The following is a 20,292-nucleotide window of genomic DNA, read 5'->3' on the forward strand; positions in this document are numbered from 1 at the left end:
ACAGTGCTATCTTTTTCTGACATAAATTTTCTCATCTGCTATTGGCCATCAATCACCATCGGGGTTCACAAAACCAATGGAAACCGGTCCGGTTTGACCGATTACTGGTCAAACCGGTCCGAGCCGGTTCCGGTTTGGGCCGGTATCAAACCAGCCAAAATTCAAAATTCAAATTTAAATTTAAAAAAAACGAAAAATTCTCAAAACTTTCCTAAAAATACTTCAAGATGCGACAAATCTAATGGTGTCAAATTTTCTCAAAAATTCGTTCATTTAGTATAATTTGCGAGGATTTGAAGTTAAACAAAAAAAGCGTGCATACAAAAGTATACAAATACAATGTAAAAGTAGTACAAAAGAGGATTAGAGGATTCATTTAGACTAAAACATGTTATACAAACATTAATTTAGTATACTTTACGAGCATTTGAATTTAAATAAAAAAATTAAATTTAGCAAGTTACCAGTCAAACCGGCCGGTATACTGGTACGAACCGTTTGCACAGGAGATTTTAAATTCAAATTTGACTTCGACCGGTTTGGACCGGCTTCCGGCCAAACCGGTCCGATATACTGGTACCAGACCCCGCCGGTTTGGCCGGACCGGTCGGTAACGTAACCCTGATCACCATACGCAGGGTAGCTGAGGAAAACACTACGAGGAGATTGGATACATCCCACACCCACAGTCCAGGTGACATGCAACGATCAATGAAGTCTGCTTATATTAGCTGAGTCAGGTCTTTGCTTATATTAGCTGAGTCAGGTATAGTCCTGCAACGATAAATAAAGTCTGCTTATATTAGCTGAGCCAAGTACAGCCCGTATTTTCTGGAGTTAAAATAACGCTGTAGTCTGCGCCAAAAGTAATGTCGCCATAAATTATGCTAACTTTAACCACTGCAGAAGAGTCAGTTGATAGTTGGTAATACTGGGTAAGCCTGGTGCCTGCAGCGTAACAACAGGAGAGCAGAAGTTGCTGAACATGACAGCAAAAGACAATGTACCTGCAAATATGAATCAACAAGATCAGCATACTTGAACAGGAATCGTACAAACTAAATCCAAGTTGACGAGAAAGCACTGTAACTTTTTCTTTTGTGAGGAGGGAAAGCACCTTTTTTTTTGGGTCAGTTGGATCCATGCCACTCCAATTTCTTGAAATTGGATCTCATGTTGAAAATCATGCCATTGAGTGGCATGATTTTCAACATGACACCCAATTTCACGGAGTTGTGGTGGCATGAATCGAATTTTCCCTTTTTTTTTGGGCAAGGAGAGAAAGCACTGTGATTGCATCCAATCAATTATGTAAGTGATGTTCCAATCTAATGGAGAACATGAAAAATTAAATCAAGAATGCTACACACAAATCATTCATAGCAGAAAATTGGACCCATCAACCGTCCTCACTCAAAACCTCAGTAGTTGGAAACTTTGAAAATGGTCAAAGGTGCTAGACTATTATACACTCTCTCAAATCCCAGCAAAGAAAGATGACCACTGGTACTCTCATATACTGATTGAAGACAAGTCCAAGAATACACTCCGTGAGACACTGGGTTCGCCTGTCCAACATCCAGTCAGTAAAACACTAGTGTGGAAACCTGAATTCTACAGCATGAAACTCACTAGTCTGGAAACCTGAGTTCCAGTGACCATAGTACGCTTTGGTAAAAGCTTGCTCATCCTAGCTCTAGTACTTTTTGGTGAATCAATGGATCTTCTTCCAGTCCATTTCACCAAAGAGAACAATATCTTACTTTCATTTATTACCACTGATCATACTTTCACTCAGAATTACATTATTTGCAGTGTATTGCGCAAGCATTGATTGAGACAGCCATATCAGAATTTTTGACATGACATTTGACAAGGTTTATTCTAGTACAACTCATCCTTTCCACTCAATTCACTATAACATCAATATTATATCCACCTGTTCATCCTTACCCTCTCAAAACATTCTGTCCGCAATAAAGCCAATCTCTCCTAAAAAAAGATGAAGCCAAAAAGAATAAGAAAAAAAACAAAGCTAGCTCAAAGTGAAAAAAAAAGAAGTCACAACCTCACCGGCATACATTAAAACCTAACATTCAGATTCAAGAATCCCATGCAAACAACTAACGAGTTCTACATCAGCAGTATATGTACGCCAGAACCAACATAATTCAGTGCCTTGTTTAGTTTGAGAAGCATGCCAACCACATGCTAGTACATACGCATGGAAGATACGCATGAGCGCAGTTAAACATATACAAGGCCCAAACATGTATGCTTGTAACTATTAAGATCAAGCACTAGCGGATGAAAGTTGATTTGTGCTATGCTGATTGTGTGGTATTGTGCTAAGGAACTTTCACTATATAGTACCATGCAATACTTAATTAGCACAAGTGCTGAAAGGCAGTAAAAGATACTCTGCCTAAAAGAATGGCAGAATTATGTTTTGATTCTGATCGAACAATTTCATGGATAGGATCGATGACTAATGTTTCACATGTTTCAAGTAATTTGTTCCTATGAAGAAGGAATTCTCAGAATGTGTAGACGTGTAGTATGACACGACATGGCATAAACACAATTCACTCAGGAGTCAGGAGAAAGGAGCATGCTGTTAACATAAATCAACTGAAAAGCAATTGTTTATGCCAATTAACACGTTATGCGTGATGAATTCATAAAATAGCCAACCAACATGATTACAATGAATATAGATCTGTTTTTGCACTACCTCCAACATAACTGACTACTGCCAAGTGGCAACAATTCACCATACAATAACCAACAAACTACTTCCTGCTCACGCAAGATGCAATCTAAAAGAGGAATCACATTACAATTGAAAGTGAATACGTAGAACCATTGAACGGAGCAGTCACAGTATTGGTGACAAGAGATCTATCTCTTCTCCTAGAAAACAAGACATCAACAAGAGCTTTCAAGTAAAAAAGAATCATAGTTGGATGGATAAAATAATGCATCAAACCTTTCAAGTTTTGAAATCTACACCCTTTTAGACACCATAATGCAACATGGTGCATAAGGAGGTTAAACGCACGGTCCTCACAGTTACAACAAGAGCTGTCTATGTACATTTACACAAGAATGTGACTTATGGGAAGAGCTGGTTGCATGATAGAACTAGGGATACCTTCAGAATGTGTGAAGATGCGTGAAGATGCAGCACAGAATCAGAACACTATGATGGTTGCCGGTTGCCCCAAAAGTGAACCCAAAAGATAACTTCAGAATGATACCCCACTCAAGCTAGCTATAGGGGAAAATAAAACAGTTATAAAAGAATATGTTTTCTAGCATTGTAATTACCATTTAGCTAGAAGATGCTTACTGGTGCGCAAAACGTTAGTGCCGCCTCCTTGGATGATCATCGTCACTATCATCCCTTGATTGGCTCCTCGACCGCGCCCGCCCTCTCCTGTCAAAGTCAGCATGCTCAGTGTACTCCTGGCGCCTCCTCTTGTCACCCCCATGTCGATCCCTCTCATTCCAATGCCTCTCTCGCTCCCGATGCCAACCCTTCTCACGGTCATGCTCTTTGTACCAATCACCCCCATCATGGTCAGACTGCCTTCTATCCGAATTGCTCGCATTGCCAATGGCGCCCCTCTCCTCAATCCTACTACCTGGTCTTCCACGCCTCATGCCACGCCCCTTTCCATAGTTCCCATTCCCGTACTGCTGCTGCACTGATGGCGGTAGCTGCCGCCATGGCACCTGACAACCTCTGAAATTCCACTCTTGCTGAGCACCCCAAAAGCCCCCAGCCATCCCCTGACCATGCCACACTCCCGGGCCACGCACGGCCATCCCGCCGGTAGCCAAGAAGGATGGGTTCACGTGGGGCGCCATCGGCGACGGCAACATGCCACAACCCATCCCCACATTGTACTGCCCCATTGACTGGAATCCACCGTAGTCACCAACACCTCCCATAATGCCACCAAACGGCGGCCCAGGAGACGGCCGGGGAACCACGGACAGTGGAGGCAGCGCCAGAGTCGGCCGATCACCCAACACGGGACCCACATTGCCTCGTCCCGTCGTCGCGTTGCTCGCGCCCCGGCCGCCGTTGCCGAGGCCTTGGGTAGGGTTCGGGGTCCGTGCCGCCTCGGCGCAGGAGTCGGAGTCGTCGCTCAGGCGGTTGAGCGCGGGCGGGCGGTCGAGCGAGGCGACGCAGTGGCGCCCGTGGAAGGCGCGGCCGTGGAGCGCGGCGGCGGCCGACGCGGCCGCGGCGGCGTTGAGGAATTCGGCGCGGCAGATGCCGCGCGACTTGCCGGTGAACTTTTCGGAGTAGAAATGGAGGCCACAGAGCGCGGCGGCGGCGGCGCCGCCGTGTGGCGTGAGCTCGAGCGCGGCCTCCACCTCGGCGTCCGTGGTCCACCAGTGGAGGTCGCTGATGTACAGCGCCGTGTACCTGGGCGGCGACGAGTAGGAGGCCGAGGCGCCCCCACCGCGCGGCGCGCGCTGCGGCCGCGGCGGCACGTGGTGTCCCGGAGGCGCGGGAGGAGGAGGAGGAGGAGGCCGCGGCGGCTGCTGTCGCGGGGCGGCGGGTTCCGGCCGCGCCTCGGGCTGGCGCTCCGGAGCCGGGGTGCGGTGCGGCGGCGGGGACGGGGACGGGGACAGGGACAGGATTGAACAGCCGGGGGAGGGGGTTTTGGGAGGCGAGGAGGGGGCCGGGGAGGGGGAGAGCGGAAGGAGCGGGAGGAAGCTGACGTTGACGTCGCCGTAGAGGCCGTCGCAGTCCTCCTCGTCGGAGGGGGTGCGGAGGCGGGCGTAGGCGTCGTCCCGGACCGCGGCGATCGCCTCCTCGGCCTGCGGGGAGGCGGAGGCAGCGGCGAGCCGGCCGCCGGCGCCGTACCCGTCCATGGCGGAGGCGGGCGCGGCGAGGAGGGTTTTAGGGGCTGTTTGGTTTGGCGCCTACGGCGCCACACCGCGCCACACATCGTGCGCCGCAGGTGTGGCGGCCGAATCGGCCGCCGCGTGTGGTTTGGTTTGGTTGGGTGGTGTGCTGTGTGGGTGTGGGGCCTGTGGTGTGGTGGAAAGTTGAGCGGCGCAAGCACGGCAGCGACGACCAACGCGGCGCGGCCGCGCGGAGGCTGCAGAATGGGGGAGTGGGAAGACCGGGAGGGGCCCCAGTTTGGCGCTCTCCCTCTTCTTCATTGTGACAGCTGTATGCAGGTTCACGGCTTCACGAATCACGAACGACACTCCAGTTGCTAGGGGAGGCATCCCAACCGACAGGGAAGCGAATGTTGGATCGTGGCTTCCCATGCGATTTGAAAATTTGAACATTCGTGTGCTAAAATTCAGAAAATTCCACCACGCCACCAAATCTGTCGGGTGGTAAATCCAGCCGGGTGGCTGAATGCACCTGCCTAAACTCTGAGGGAGAATGAACTCGGCAGAATGCATCCGCCTAAACCTTGAGGGAGAATGAACTCGGGGTAGCTAGGATTAGTCCGATCTAGATCAAGAACATGATGAACACAGAAGGTTTAGAGTAGTTCGGGCCGCCGGAGCGTAATACCCTACATCCACTGTGTTTTGTATTGCCTGTACTCACAAGAAATTGCTCGAGAGTGGTTCCAGTTAGTGAGCTGAGAGTGTGAGGGAGAGAGTGCGCGTCCATTTGTCCTGAGACTAGCGTGTGCTCCCCTTTTATAGTCAAAGGGAGCATGTACATAGCCGTTGGGACCCCGACAGGTGGGCCCAACATTGATGTATTTAAATAACATAACGCCTAGCGTTATTATGGTGCTACGCCTGGGGAAGATCTTATTCCGGGATTTCGCTGCCTCATCCGCATGGATGTACTGACCGGCGCAGATCCTCTGACCGGCGTGTCTTGCCCTGTCATGTTGGTGCGGCGCTTGCAGCTAGCCGGGTAGGCTGCGCCACGCATGCTGTTCATGCCGCGTAGCTTGCGGCGTAGGCGGCATTACGGAAAGGGTCGTGCCATCGTATCCATTTAATGCGGCAGACTAACGTACACCGCGTGCGCGGCGCCTGCGGCTACACTGTGCACCTTGGTAATATGCGACCAATAGTGGAGTTTGGCAAATGCTGTCCCGTGCTCTGTGGCGGTCCCGGAGGTCCGGGAGACACGTGGAGGTCCCGGAGCCACTCGGGTCCGGGGCCGTTGGTCTGGTGAGGTGGAGCCCGGACAGCAGGGGTCCGGCTGCTCGGTTCCTTGGCACGCAGTTGCGGATAACTACACGAGTCCTGCCTTCTTGCAGTAGGAGTAGGTATCCCTGCTACAGGGTACCGACAGCGGCCCCCAGGCCCACCTTAGGAGAGGCTACGAACCCGCAGGTGCGGCCACTACTGTGACCTAGCTCCGAATAACTTGAAGCTTCCAGTGCTCGACTGTGTGTGTTGCAGGGGTCTTGTCCGGCTTCGACCATCCATCGGGTTTCTCGATGTCTCATCAAATCGCAACGGCTTACCGACTCGTGACCCCCACACACAGTGGTACACCTAGTCACGCGAGCGACGCTCGGCATTGTTGCGGCCGGGGTAAATGGAATTTTTGCCACCAGCGCAGCTCCCGAAAAGTCTGGTCTTGCCAGCGCTTCGTGCGCGCACGTCAGCTCAGCTTCCGCCTCGCTTAGTGCGCGGGCGACGGTTCAGATCCCGCTTTTTCACACCTTCACTTGTTACCCGCGTCTCATGATAGGTGGGCCTGGGCCCCTGTGTCATGGATTAGGCGTCTAATTCTAGGCATGAGTGTCGCTTGACTTCCAGCGACGGTTTCGGGTCACACCGGATTGGTCAGGCTTTATTAAAGGACCGTGCCGCTGAACGCGGCTTTTTCTTCACATTCGCCTTCTTCCTTCCAAGCCTTTGTGCCCCTTTGCTTTCGAGCCTCCTCGCCCCTTGCTCTTCTGTGCAGATTGTTTCTCTCCTCCACAGCAAAATTACGTCCCTCGTCCACCCCCGCCGTTTCCAGACCGAGGCGGAACTAGACGTGGTGCGCCGCCTGTTTGGGTGGAGTCCACGGGAGAACGCCTGGGGAATTCGAGCGGGCTCGGTTCCCCTCCGCGATCTGCGCACCGGGGAATTTGTGCTGTTTGTTTCGCACATTTCCACCGGCGTGGGGCTGCCGATTTCTTCGTTCTTACTGCTGCTGCTGGAGGATTTCGGCCTCTAGCTCCAGCATCTCACGCCCCACTCCATCCTCCTGACATCGATCTTCATCCACCTATGCGAGATGTTCATGGGGGTGCGGTCCTGCGTCATCCTCTTCCGCTACTTCTTCGTCCTGGTGAAGTCCGGGAAGAGCAAGGATGAAGTCGGGGCGTACTACTTCCAGACAAGGAACTATCTGCAGACGCCCTACATCCCCGGCCTCACTGGTGGAAAGTGGGAGGATTGGCGCAGGGAGTGGGTGATCGCCACGACCGATGCCAACGAGCGCCTCGTCATGCTGACCGAAGGGCCCGCCTCCGACTGCCAGTCCTAGAGGGCCAAGCCGTCCCTGCCGTCGGAGTTTGCCCCCGTGTTGAGCAAGAACAGGACGCTGGCAGATAGCGGCCTCATCTCGCTGCACGTCCTTGGGGATTTCCTGAAGCGCCGGATCGCCCCTCTGAAGTAGCGGTTGCGTCCTACCTAGAGCTTCACCGGACTCCAAGACTGCAGCAGAACCCACCGCGGAGAGGGTAGCGATCTGACCCAGGAAGGCCTGGAGGTCGTGGTGCGGGCGGTGACGGGGGAGATCTTCGTCCTGGAGTACTTGATCCTCCCTCAGGGCATCGTTCCCCTCTGCGAGGACTTGAGACTGAGGGCTACGGTGTTGGCCACTCTGCCGACCCTTGACGATGGCGGTCTGACACCGCGCCAAACGGGAGGTGACCCCAACCGCGGCATCCAGATCCCCGGCGCGACTGGGGACCTGGCCCAGACTGGCGCCACGAGGTCCGACATTTCTGACAAGGGCAAGCAGGCCGTGGTTGGTAGCTCCGCCCCGAGTGGTCCCAGCCCGGGCCGAAGCAGCTCCGGCGCTCCACCGGTGGAGGTGAGCCAGCGCAGGTTGCACCGTAGCGACGGGACCCCAGTTATGGAGCCCTCCGCAAAGCGTCAGAGGGCCACTGAGGACGCAGGCCAGGGTAGCTCCCGGGCCCCCAGCTCACGCGGGACCCCTGGTGTAGCTGCGCCGCCATCACCACCGCCGGGAGGTGCCTCTCCCCGGCTGCAGCTGCAGCAGCAACAACAACAACCTCCATCACCACCGCCACCACAAGGGCAGCAGCAGCAGCCATGAGGTGCGCCTCCGCCACCGCCGCCGGAGCAGCTAGAGCGATCGCCGCACCGGACGGCGCCCTCATCTCAGCAGCAGACAGCGCCACCACCACCTCCGTCGCCACGGCAGCAGGAGTAGCAGCGGCTGCAGGATGATCTAGTGCCACCGCCACCGCCACCACCACCACCACAACAGCAGGATCCGGCGCCGCCGCCGCCACGGCAACAACGGTCGCCCAGCCTCCGTGCATGCTGGAGTCCCGGCGCTTCGGGGTAAGTGTTCTTCTATTCACTCCCGGTGCTTCGCTTTTTGCTGAAGAGCTTCTTCTCTTCGTTTGCCAGGGCCTCTCGCCCTGGCAGCTCTTCCGCCGCCCCTGCTTCATCAGGTGCCAGCTTCGGTGCCAGGCCTGGTTTCCCACAGCAGGCTGCCGAGCTAGGCGTCACTGGTTCGTCAAATCCGACTGGCTCCAGCTCGACACCCCGAACCACCGAGGGGATTCCAGCGGGGGTCCAAGCGACCGGTGCCTCGGCGGCAACGACGGAAGTGGCGGCGGAAGTGGGAACCTCGGGTGCGGAAACGCCGGACGCGGTGGCGCCCGTGGCTCCAGCTCCGGTGGCAGACGCGCCGACACTGGGCTTGGCGACGGCGAACACAGCGACAGCGGACGCAGCAACGACGAGCACCTCGGTACCCGAGAGCCCAGTGTCTGTGCCAGATGCTCCCACCCCCAGCTCCCAACCTGCAGCAGAGGAAGAGCTGGAGGTGGTTTCTGGTAGGCGTCTCTTGTAGGGTCCCCTAGAGGAGGATGCGGTTCCGCTCCCCCGTGTGCTGGTCCGGGTCTGGCGGACCATAGAAGAGGCGATTTCTACCGCCGAGGCAGCATTCCGGTGGGAGTGGGCGGCTCTAGAGAGCGAGCGTCAGCGCCTCGGCGACTGGCACATCCGCTTGGAGGAGCGCACGAAGACCGAGGCCTCCCGTGCTGCCGCCACCGGTCCGAGCTTGAGGCCGACCTTGAGACCTACCAAAAAGGGCTTCGGAAGGTGTTCGACCGGGAGCTCGCGGCGGCGGGGCGGGAGAAAGCCCTGGAGCAGCGGGAGGAGGCTATTGCCAAGGAGGAGGCCAGCCTTGCGGCCCAGCGATTTGAGCTTGAGACTCGCAGTCAGGGACTCGAGGTCCGCAGGTAGGAGCTCAATGAACTCTCTGAGTCTCTGCATCGATGGCGCCAGGAGCTGCAGGAGACCGCCAGCCAGCAGGCTGTTGCCGAGATGGACCTCGAGGAGGAGAGGAAGTCCCTTGCACAGCGGGAATCTCTCACCACCAGCATGGAGCGTTCCCTTGAACGCCAGCGCGAGGCGCTTAAGGCCCTCCGTGAGAAAGTGGTGCAGAAGGAGGCCTCGCTCCAGGAGAAGACCCGCCAGCTGGAGGCGGCTCAGGCGGCACTGGATGCCCGGGTGCAGGAGGCGGTCCAGGAGGCAGTCCGGAAGCTACAGGAGGACCAGCACATGGGGCCCAGCAAATCATCGACTGGGCGGGTGAAGCAAGCTCAGCTCTGGTGCCACTTGGAATGAGTCCAATCCAAGTGGCGGAGCAGCCAGCTTCAATTGCTGATGCCCTCCCGGTGCTGGACTTTGCTTCAGAGAGACTCCGGCGCCTGGATCAGATCCTCATTGGCCACCTCGAAGCCGAGGGCCGTGAGCTGTGCCGGATGGTGGCGGAGTACATTTTGACCTGCCTCCGGAGCCACGACCCTGCCATCTCGCTAGCCCCTGTCGTTGATGGTACAGTGGCAGAGACGGAAGCCTCCGCTCGGGAGAGCGTGCAGGAGGTCGTGGACTTTGTTGCTGCTTATTTCAAGCGGGAGCCTCCAGATTCCTGAGCGGCGTACCTGCAAAATGACAGGGGACCGCTGGACCATCGTAGTAGTAGAACCTTCTCTTTTTTTGTGTATGTAAAAATATTGTACTTGTTGAAATTTTAATAGAAGAAATTTCAACTTAGCTGTTTGTCACTTGCTCTGATCTGCCGTATGCGGCCCTCGGCGCCCTGGCCCCTAGGTAGATAGGTTCAGGTGTTAGAACCTATATGCCATCCGAGCTGAGCAGACGCTCCGGACCCCCCCCTATGGGGTTGAACGGGTGTTCTTGGGCATAGGTGTAGCACAGATTGTAAGTCAAACGAGCGACTTATTCCCTGAATAGGAGAAAAAACTAAAGAGAGGAAAATCAAACTCGCTGGGATGGTAGTAATGATACTGCAACTTAGCTGTTTGACACATGCAGAGTCGATCCTTGGTATTTGGCTCAAAGGGAGCGCTCCGGGCCGCCTGGGAGACAGGCTCAATTGTTTGAGTTTGTCTACCACCGAGTCTGGACCTCGATCTGCATGAAGCCTTTAAGCGGATGCCCGGGCCCCCTGGTAGGTAGGCTCAATGGTTTGAGGCGAGCTACCACCAGTCAAGGCTTAACCTGCATACCACTCAAAGTCAAAGCTTAGTAGTGGGCCCGCGGGACCTATTCTGAACCTGCCCCCAAGCCAGTATGAGGTCCGGACCTCCGGGTACGCAAGTTCAGGTAGCATAATGCTTGTTATAGGGTGGTGGAGTGTGTAGGCTTAGGGTACAGGACCAGGATAAGCGGCTACACCGGACTCCGGACCATTCCAGGAAACAAGCACCTTTTCTCCGGATCTGGTTCCCAGCGTTCCAGACCTCTCCTAGCAGTGGGTGAGGCCATTCTGTCGTACTCGATCCTTTGAGATATGCAGCTGGACTTGCCGTGTAGGACTTAGCAAGCCAACCCTTGAGCTAGAACGAGGTCCGGGCCCCTACTTACCCAGCTCCGGGTACTAGAGCACTCGTTACACGGGGGTGGAGCGTGTAGGCTTTCGGTACGGAACCGGCTAAGCGGCTACACAGGACTCCGAACCACCCCAGGAAACGAGCTCCCCCTCTCCAGAGCAGGTCCCTAGGGGTCCGGACCCCTCTCCCAGCAGCAAGGGGTCCAGACCTGTACGACAGTCCGGCAACTCAATACAGATCTTAGTTGTAACGACAAGAGTGGAAGTCCGCGCGGGGGTTAGAAAGGGAAAGGTTCGAGTATCGAAATGTGAAATAAAATTTTAACACAAAGATAGAACTGGGAGCAAATCTTTCCTTTGCAACTTGATATACACGGCTTACGCGATGGATGCCAGAGGCCGGGTTCATGAGGGCGGACCTCTACCGCTCTGGGCCGCGCGTTAATGCTAGCCGGTGGTGCGATGGATGCCAGAGGACGGGCTTACGAGGACGGACCCCCACCGCTCTGGACCGCACACTGATTATATCTTATTACAAATCAAAAGTTCATTTCCTGCTTTGTCTAAGCGTAAAACTTACGCAGATGCTCTATGTTCCACGGGTTGGGCAGCGACACTCCTTCTTCTGTGGCAAGGTGAACGCATCCGGGGCGGCATACTTTCCGTCACCTTGAAGGGACCTTCCCAGCTGGGGGAGAGTTTGTGGAGCCCTGCTCGGTTCAGGATCCGCCTTAGGACCAGGTCCCTAGCCCGGAGCTCCCTACTGTGCACGAACCGTTGATGATAACGCCTGAGCGTCTGGTTGTAGCGTGCATTTCGGATTGCTGCTCGCCACCTTCGTTCGTCAACGAAGTCCACGTCGTCACGCCGCAGTTGTTCCTGCATGGTTTCATCAAAGGCCTGGACCTGTGGTGAGCCCAGGTGGATTTCCGGGGGAAGGCATGCTTCGGCCCCGTAGACCAGGAAGAATGAGGTCTCCCCGGTGGCTCGGCTGGGTGTGGTCCGGTTGCCCCATAGCACACACGGAAGCTCATCAACCCATCTTGCACCATGCTTTTTCAAGCAATTGTAGGTGCGGGTCTTGAGTCCCCTGAGGACCTCTGAATTTTCCCTCTCGACCTGTCCATTGCTGCGGGGATGTGCTACGGACGTGAAGCATAGCTGGATGCCGATGTCCTCGCAGTACTCTTGGAAGAGTCTGCTTTTGAATTGGGTCCCGTTGTCCGCGATGATGCGGTTTGGGATGTGAAATCTGCACACAATGGACTTGGGGAATATGACTGCTGATCTTTTAGTGATGTTCACCACAGGGGTAACCTCTGGCCACTTTGTGAATTTGTCAATGGCGACGTAGAGGAACCGGTACCCGCCGACGGCCCGGGGGAACGGCCCCAGGATATCCACGCCCCATACGGCGAACGGCCATGAGGACGGGATCATTTGCAGAGCCTGAGCTGGTGTGTGCATTTCCTTTGCATGGAACTGGCATGCTTTGCAGGATCTTACCAGCTCAGCTGCATCCTGGAGTGCTGTCGGTCAGTAGAAGCCATGCCGAAAGGCCTTACCAACAAGCGTGCGAGATGAGGAATGACTTCCACACTCGCCTCCATGGATCTCCGCGAGTAACTCGCGGCCCTCTTCCCGGGAAATGCACCGCATGAGGATACCATTGGCGCCACGGCGGTAGATATCCCCTTCTACCACCGCGTAGCATTTAGCCAATCGTACTATGCGCTCAGCGGCTACATCATCTTCAGAAAAGGATGTTGTCCTTCAAGTAGTCCCGTATCTCGGAGATCCATGCATCGAGACTTCCCTGAGTAATTGGGGGTGGCCCTATGAGGTCTCCAGGGTCCTCAACAGCGCACACAACCCTGGGCGGGCACCACGGATGGAATGCCGCCGGGACCGCTAGCTTCGAGGTGCTAGCTTGATCCCCTTCACCCAGTTCGGCAGGCTGGGCGGTAGGTCTCAGCAACCGTCTTTCGAAGACGCCCTCGGGCACGGGTGCCCAGGTAGATGCTCTCGTGGAGAGGTCATCTGCTGCTGAGTTGAATTCGCGGGGAACATGTTGCAGTTCCAAGGCGTCAAAGTCCTTCTCGAGCTTCCTCACATGTATGAGGTATGCTGCGAGCTGGGGATTGCTGCAACTGCACTCCCCTCGGACCTGCTTGATGATCAGCTGAGAATCTCCCTTCACCAGGAGCTGCCGGACCCCCATAGACAGGGCTTCTGTCAGGCCAAAGATCAAAGCCTCATACTCTGCCATGTTGTTGGTGGCCTTGAACTCAAGGTGCACCATGTACTTCAGTTGATCTCCGTTTGGGTCGATGAGGACCACACCAGCTCCGGCCCACTGCTTGAGGACGGATCCGTCGAAGAAGAGTGTCCAGTGGGGCTTGGTGAAGCTGGTGTCCTGACTTCCGGCTCCGGGGGTCCGGCCCGGACCCCCAGAATTGCTTGGGGAAGGAGTCCATTCTGCTATGAAATCAGCCAGAATTTGGCTTTTGACTGCGTGGCGGGGCTGGAAGTCCAGCTGGAACTTTAGCCAACTCTGCTGCCCACTTGGCGATGTTGCCTATGACGTTGGAGTTGTGTAGGATCGCTCTCAGTGGATAAGAGATCACTACGACAACTCTGTGTGCCTGAAAAATAATGGCGCAGTTTCCTGGACGCAATAAGTATGGCATAGATAAGCTTATGCGTCTCAAGATACCTGGCGTTTTGCCTCGTGGAGGACTTCGCTGACATAGTAGACTGGCTTCTGGATGGTCTGGACCCTGGCCACCGGGTCTGGCTCGCCCTTGTCCACCACGTCAGGTCCTTGGGCCCCCAGCGGTTCTGGGTTCCCTCTGGGCTGAGGCTCCTCCGAACCCCCATGTCTGGGGTTCGGACCTTCAGACAGAGGTTTGGCTGCCGAACCACCATGTCTGGGGTTCGGCCCATCATCCTTGGCCGGGGGGGGGGGGGGGGGCGGTGTCCCCCTGGCGGGCTTGCTCAGTCCTCTCGGCCACCAGCACCATGCTGACCGCCTCTGTAGACGCAGCAAGATACAAAAACAACGTCTCACCTGGCTCTGGAGCCACCAATACTGGCAGTGAGGTGAGGTGCTGCTTCAGTTCCTAGAAGACCTGTTCAGCCTCTTCAGTCCAAGAGAATGGACCGGACCTCCTCAACAGCTTGAAGAAGGGGAGAGCCTCGAAATGAAGCGGCTAAGAGCAACCAAGGACCCGGTGAGCTTCTGTACGTCCTTGATGCGGCCAGGAGGCCTCATCGCCTCGATCGCCTTGATCTTGGCTGGGTTTGCCTCGATGCCTCGATGTGAGACCAGGAAACCCAGCAGCTTCCCTGCCGAGACGCCGAAAACGCACTTCTCGGGATTTAGCTTCGTGCACCTGGTGCGCAGTCGGTCGAAGACAAGGGTCAGGTCCTCAACTAGTGTTGACCCTACCTTTGTTTTCACTATGATGTCATCGACATATACCTCAACTATTGTAACACCCCTGTGTTAATCGTCTCGCTAATCTTGAGTTAACTCGCTAATCGTGGACTCAAATTCGTCGTTAGCGTTAATCGGGTTCGCATAGGAACCTTTGTTTTAGCGATGTTCGATCTCGTTTTTGTCTTTGATGTGAGCTCCAAATCAATTTCCGCCCAAAACGAAAGTTGTAGATCTTTTCTTCCTCTACAACTTTTATTTTGGCCAAATTTCAAGTTCCTATATGAAAATTTGAGTTTCATCCGGTCAAACATGGGTCAAAATCGAGTCAAAATCCTTCGAGTGTTCTCTGTGCTCCTCTGTTCGGTACTGTGGCGCCGCGACGCCCATACCGCGACGGACGCCGGCGAGCTCGTCCACGCGTCGACGATCGCGCCTCGACTTCGGCGTCTGAGCGCCGCCCTTATCCTCTCGCGTGCACGGGAAGCTTCTCCTCCCTTCCAGCTTCCTTCTCCCTCGCGCTTGCATCGCGCTGAGCTCGGGCTGGACGCCGTCACTCGCCGTGCTGGCCAACCCTCGCCGCCGCAGCCCGATTCCGCGCACCCCAACCTCCCTAGCTTCGCCTTGGACCTCCTCCACCCCTCCCCGAGATCGGCCGCGCTTAAACCCGGCCGAAATCGCGGACCAGACCGCGCCGCCATCGTCGTTCTTCTTCGGAGCTCTGCCTCTCCGTCGAACTCCCTCCTACGGCCGTCCTACGCCCGAAATCGAGCCTCGGTGAGCTTCCCCGCACCACCCTCGACCTCCCTGACCTTTTCCCCGCCCAAATCCGGCGCCGCCGCCGCCGGTTCGCCTTCGTGCTGCCGTGGGCGCTCGGCGCGCCGCCGCGCGCACGCCGCCGACCGCCCTGCGCGAGCCCCGCGGGCCGCGGCCGCACGCCCCGCAACCGCCGGCCCTCGCAGATCGTGCCCCCGCCGCTTGACGCCGCCTCCGCCGCCGCGAGCGGCCGCTCTAGCCCCCCTGCGCCGCCCTTGCCCCGCAACCGCCGGTCCCGCCGCCGGGAGGCCCTGGCCGCGGCCGGGCTGGACCCCGCCGCCGGCGAGCCGCGGCCGCGACCGCGCCGCGGCCGCGACCGCGCCGACCGGCGCCCTGGCGCCCGCTAGCGGGCAAAAGCAGGGGAGGGGGGCGGGCCTGGCTCCCTGACTTGTGGGGCCCGGCTGTCAGCCCCCTCTCTTTTATGTTTTTCTTTCAATTATTTCGGCTGGTAATTCATAGTTGTGTAGAAATTCACAGAAAAATGCGAAAAATGCCAAACAAATTTTGTTAGGTTTCTAAAATCATGATCTTCAGAGGAAAAATACTTAAGCATGCATTTTATCAATTTTGCTCTGATGAAAAATTCAATTTGTTTTTAACCTAGTTTATTTCGTACCACTTGTTGTGTTGCTCTAAAAGTTATGAAAAATTTGCAGTGGCCTTATCCTTGCATGTGTAATCCACTATAAAATTTTCAGATGCTTAGCCTATGTGCTTGGTTGTCTACCTGTTAGTGTTTGTTTTCCTTTTCTAGGGCTAAAGGAAATGTGTTTCTATATCTTTAAACGTTAGAAAAATTTGGGTGGCATGCTTACTGCTTTCAAGTTTAGCTGGTAAATTCTTGAGCTAGAGCTTGTAGGCAAGTTAGGGTTTTGCTTATAGTTGCTCTAGCTATGCTCTTTTCCTTATTTTAGTGTGGTAGTTAATTTGTTTCATGCATGTGTACCTTAACAAAATAAACTCCGGTTTTAATCCTCGCTGCTCTAAGCAAGTTAGTAGTAGTTGTTTTCGAAGGAATCACTTCAGGCTAAAATGTTTTAACTTTTGGAATCGCATCAGCAGCACTCATGTATTGCTGTGATCTAATTGTTGCATGACATATTTTATTCGTGTAGACGCCACGAACGACGCTGTCCACGAGCTAGTTGCTGAGCCGGTCCAGGAGCCACGAGCAGGAGCGCAGCAGGAGGACGCCGTTGAGCACGCCCCCGGAGACCTAGTTAACCCCGCTGACCTTCAAGGCAAGCCCCGGAGCATAACCATAATTTAAAATTATTCAATGTTTATTTAAGTATTGTGCATTTATGTTCTAGGAGTTGAATGGAACCATAGTATGCATGTTTTCCCTAGGTACCGTGGGCCTATACTAGTATGCAGGTGTCGATAGAAATGCTTTGCTAAATAGGATTCCGGTAAAAGTCGAGTGATTGCTGTCACTCGCGAGTTTAGGATCTTGATCCCTTAGCTTTGGCTTGGAAATACGTTGTTGAGTAAAAAGAAGTGGAGACCGGGCGGGAATGAGTTGGTTTATGTGAGAAAATGAACTCCCGCCTGTGTCGATTGAGGACCGTACCGTTGTTGGCCCTGATGACCGAGTTTGAACAGTACTAACCACATACCGGAAGTAGGAGGTAGTCGAAACCGGTAAGCTGTGTACCACATTACAGCGGTGATTTGAATTCCGCCATGCTACGCTGGGCGTGGGAGTTGGCGGGTGTTGGATAGGATGCCGCCTCCGGGTTCTCCGGGAGTTCACCGCGAGGGGCCCATCACCTGGGTTTTAGCAGGCGTAGTTCAGATGCCGTGGTAATGTGGAAACAGTTGACGCGCATGGCCCGGCGGGGCTTACATGTGTCGTGTGAGTTAGGTCCACCTTGCAAGGTTAAATCGGATCGATTCGCCGTCTCTCTCGGTTAAGAGAACCTTGGTCACTGCGTCACATCGTAGTAAGAAGTGAAATAAGTTTTGAAAGGTAGCTATGGAATGTTGTATCTGTTGTTCTAAAAGATAATTTGTTCCACCATGTGTGTTTTAGATGAATAGGCGAACTTAGTAATACTTGGTATACTAAATGGAGCTAAAATATTGAAAGTAAGGATTCACTTCTAGCAGCTTTTCAGCAAAAGAACTTCAGAGCCAAAAAGCCTTGCATGTCTAGGTAATGGGCTAAGTATACCCAAGGTCGGGTAAGCCTTGCTGAGTATTAGTATACTCAGGGTTGTTGTTGTAACCCTTCTAAGCAGGTTGTGTCCCTGCGGACTTCGAGGAGATCTGTGCGTCCTGGATTGGACAGCCGCTTCCTCCAGGTTGGACCGTCGAGTGGGCCCCGTCTTCCCCGTGAAGATTGGGCAGGTCGACGTCACATCGGTGGGCAGGGTGTGGAGCTCACCTTTTATCGTCGTCGTAGCTATCGTATTGTATTTCGAACTCAGTTTTAAACTTCCGCTGTGCGTTTGAACTCTGTTGTTTGTATTGAAGGCTTTTATGTAAAACTGGTGTTGTAAATTAATTTGAAGATTTTTGTATGCTGGTAACACCTGTGCTCGTCTTCGTACGGGTCTAAGTGCAATTGTGATCCTGGAGTACAGTAGTTTAATCGGGATTTTACCCGACAGCCTGTCAGGTTACACCGTTTTAAGTGCACAGTAACTGGATTAAGTATTAAGATGATGGTTAGTGCATTTAAGCCGGTTTAATTTGGACGGTGCTGCTACAACTATATCCCTAATTAAATTACAGAAAATTTTGTTCGTAGCTCACACAAACGTGGGTAAGGTATTCCGCAGACCATATGGCATGACAATATAACAATAAAGTCCATCCACTGTTACAAAAGTAGTATGTTTCCTATCCTCCCTAGACATCTATATCTGGTGGAAACCAGAGTAAGCATCTAGAAAAGACAAAAGGTCACACCCGGAGGTGGAGTCCACAATCTGATCGATACGTGGAATAGAATAGGGGTCTCTGGGACATGCCTTATTGAGGCTGGTGTAGTCGATGCACATCCGAAGCTTCCCGTTGGCCTTTGGGACGATGACCGGATTGGCCAACCACTCGGGGTGGTGGACGTCCTCGATGAAGCCAGCGTGTAGCAGCTTGCAGACTTCTTCACGGATGAAGTTCTGCCGCTCCACGGACTGCTTCCGAGGTTTTTGGCGTACCGATTTGGCGTCGGGGTAGATCCTCAGATGGTGCTCGATCACTTCCCTGGGGATCCCGGGTATCTGTGACGGTTCCCAGGCGAACACGTCCACATTTGCCCGGAGTAAAGTGATGAGCGCGTCTTCCTATTTCTCCTCCAGGTTTCCCGCGATGCGGGTGGTCATGGAGGTGTCAGGTCCAATCTGCACGGTCTTCACGGGTACATTATCCGGATCAGACGGCTGAACCTTAGGTGACCTTGCGGGCACCCTGGCTCGCGAGGTGGAGGGGGTATCCTCCTCGGAGCGTGCAGCGTCCGCCGCCAGAGCATGCAGTTTCTCAACTGCAGCGACGACAGCGGTGCGGTCACCCCGCACGGTGAGGACATCGGCAGGGGAAGGCATCTTCAAGACCAAGTACCCATAGTGGGCAATGGCCATGAAGCGGTAGAGCGCCGACCTGCCAATGATGGCATTGAACGGGAGGTTTACCTCCGCGACGTCGAACTGGATGTTCTCCGTACAGAAGTTCTCCTCAGTCCTGAACGTGACCAGTAGAGTGATGCTCCCCAGAGGGAACACCGGGTGTGGGCCCACTCCTGAGAATGGGCGAGAGGGAGCCAGCTTGGACTCCGGGATCTGCAGCTGCTTGAACGCTGCATAGCTGATGACGTTGAGGCCAGCCCCGCCGTCGATCAGCACATGATAAAGCCTGATGTTAGCTATGACAGGGGCGGTAACTAGAGGTAGTACACCAGCCCCGGCCATGTTCTCCGGGCAGTCAGATGGCCCGAAGGAGATGGCGGCGTTCCTCCACCTGTGGTGAGGCGCCGCCCTCGGGACCCCTGGCTTCACCAAGAGGACCTCTCGGCGAAGGGTCTTGACGTCTCTCCGGGAGACGAGTTCTGAGCTTCCGCCGTACATCACGTACAGCTTCTTGCTGCACTCGCCTTCGCCAGAGTCGGTGTAGCCATTCGCATTCTGGCCCCCAGCTGCCGCTGCTGTAGCTGGTGCTGCTGCCGCAGCGATTGGGGCTCCAGCCTGGGCCCCCCGCGACCGCGGTTCTTGTTCTTCTTCTTGCCACCGCCCTGGACGGTAGCTCCGGAGCCACCAGCCTCGGTGACTCCGTCTTGGGGGGCTGAGTGCCATGCGCGGCCCTCAGCGGCCCTGGCACACTTGTCGGCTAGGGAGAAAAGCGTGATGACGCTTTCCACCTCGTGTGTCGCCAGTTTCTCGAACATCTTCTCATCACATACTCCCTGAAGGAATGCAGTAATGATAGATGCATCAGAGATACGAGGGATAGTACCTCGTACCTTGGTGAAGCGCGAGATGAATGCCCGGAGCGTCTCTCCGGGTTTCTGCCTCACGGCGTGGAGGTGAGCCTCCACACCATGCTACTGATAAGCACTGGCAAAGTTTGCCGTAAATCTGGCACAGAGCCCCTCCCAGGACTGAATCGTCCCGGGAGTGAGGTTCATGAGCCAAGTCTGGGCTGGCCCAGTCAAGGCTACATGAAAGTAGCTCGCCATGACAGCGTCATTGCCACTAGCTGCTGTGATGGCGGTGACGTACACCTGCAGGAATTCCGACGGATTAGTGGTACCGTCGTACTTCTCCGGCAGTTGTGGACGAAACTTGGACAGCCAGGCCACCGCGCGGAGATGATCCGCGAGCGCGGCACAGCCCACCCCAGCAACCGGGGCAGCCGCTGGTGCCCGGGCGTTTCCCGGGAGCCTGGGTGCCGCTGCATCCAAGTCGGCATTGAGATTGCGGCCCTCGATGTTGAGGCGGCGTTCTCGTGCCCTTTCCACAGAGATGCGGGCGTCCTCACC

At 54.8% G+C, this 20,292-nt stretch overlaps 1 protein-coding gene across 2 annotated transcripts; it reads right to left on the reverse strand.

The window, feature by feature from the left end:
* Positions 1–695: 695 nt before the first annotated feature.
* On the reverse strand, positions 696–4,916 carry LOC120641192 (translation initiation factor IF-2-like). Of its 2 annotated transcripts, none has more exons than XM_039917196.1 (2): positions 3,353–4,916; positions 696–1,007 (listed from the first exon to the last, which is right to left on the reverse strand). In XM_039917196.1, exon 1 carries the CDS (start codon positions 4,888–4,890, stop codon positions 3,367–3,369), a length of 1,524 nt encoding a protein of 507 aa, XP_039773130.1. In that variant the 5' UTR covers positions 4,891–4,916; the 3' UTR covers positions 696–1,007; positions 3,353–3,366. The 2 variants fall into 2 exon arrangements, with proteins under 2 accessions (XP_039773130.1, XP_039773131.1); XM_039917197.1 differs by having other exon boundaries at positions 3,331–4,916.
* Between the last annotated feature and the right edge of the window lie 15,376 nt (positions 4,917–20,292).

The sequence above is a fragment of the Panicum virgatum genome, chromosome 7K, assembly GCF_016808335.1.
Source record: "Panicum virgatum strain AP13 chromosome 7K, P.virgatum_v5, whole genome shotgun sequence".
NCBI classification, from domain to species: domain Eukaryota; kingdom Viridiplantae; phylum Streptophyta; class Magnoliopsida; order Poales; family Poaceae; genus Panicum; species Panicum virgatum.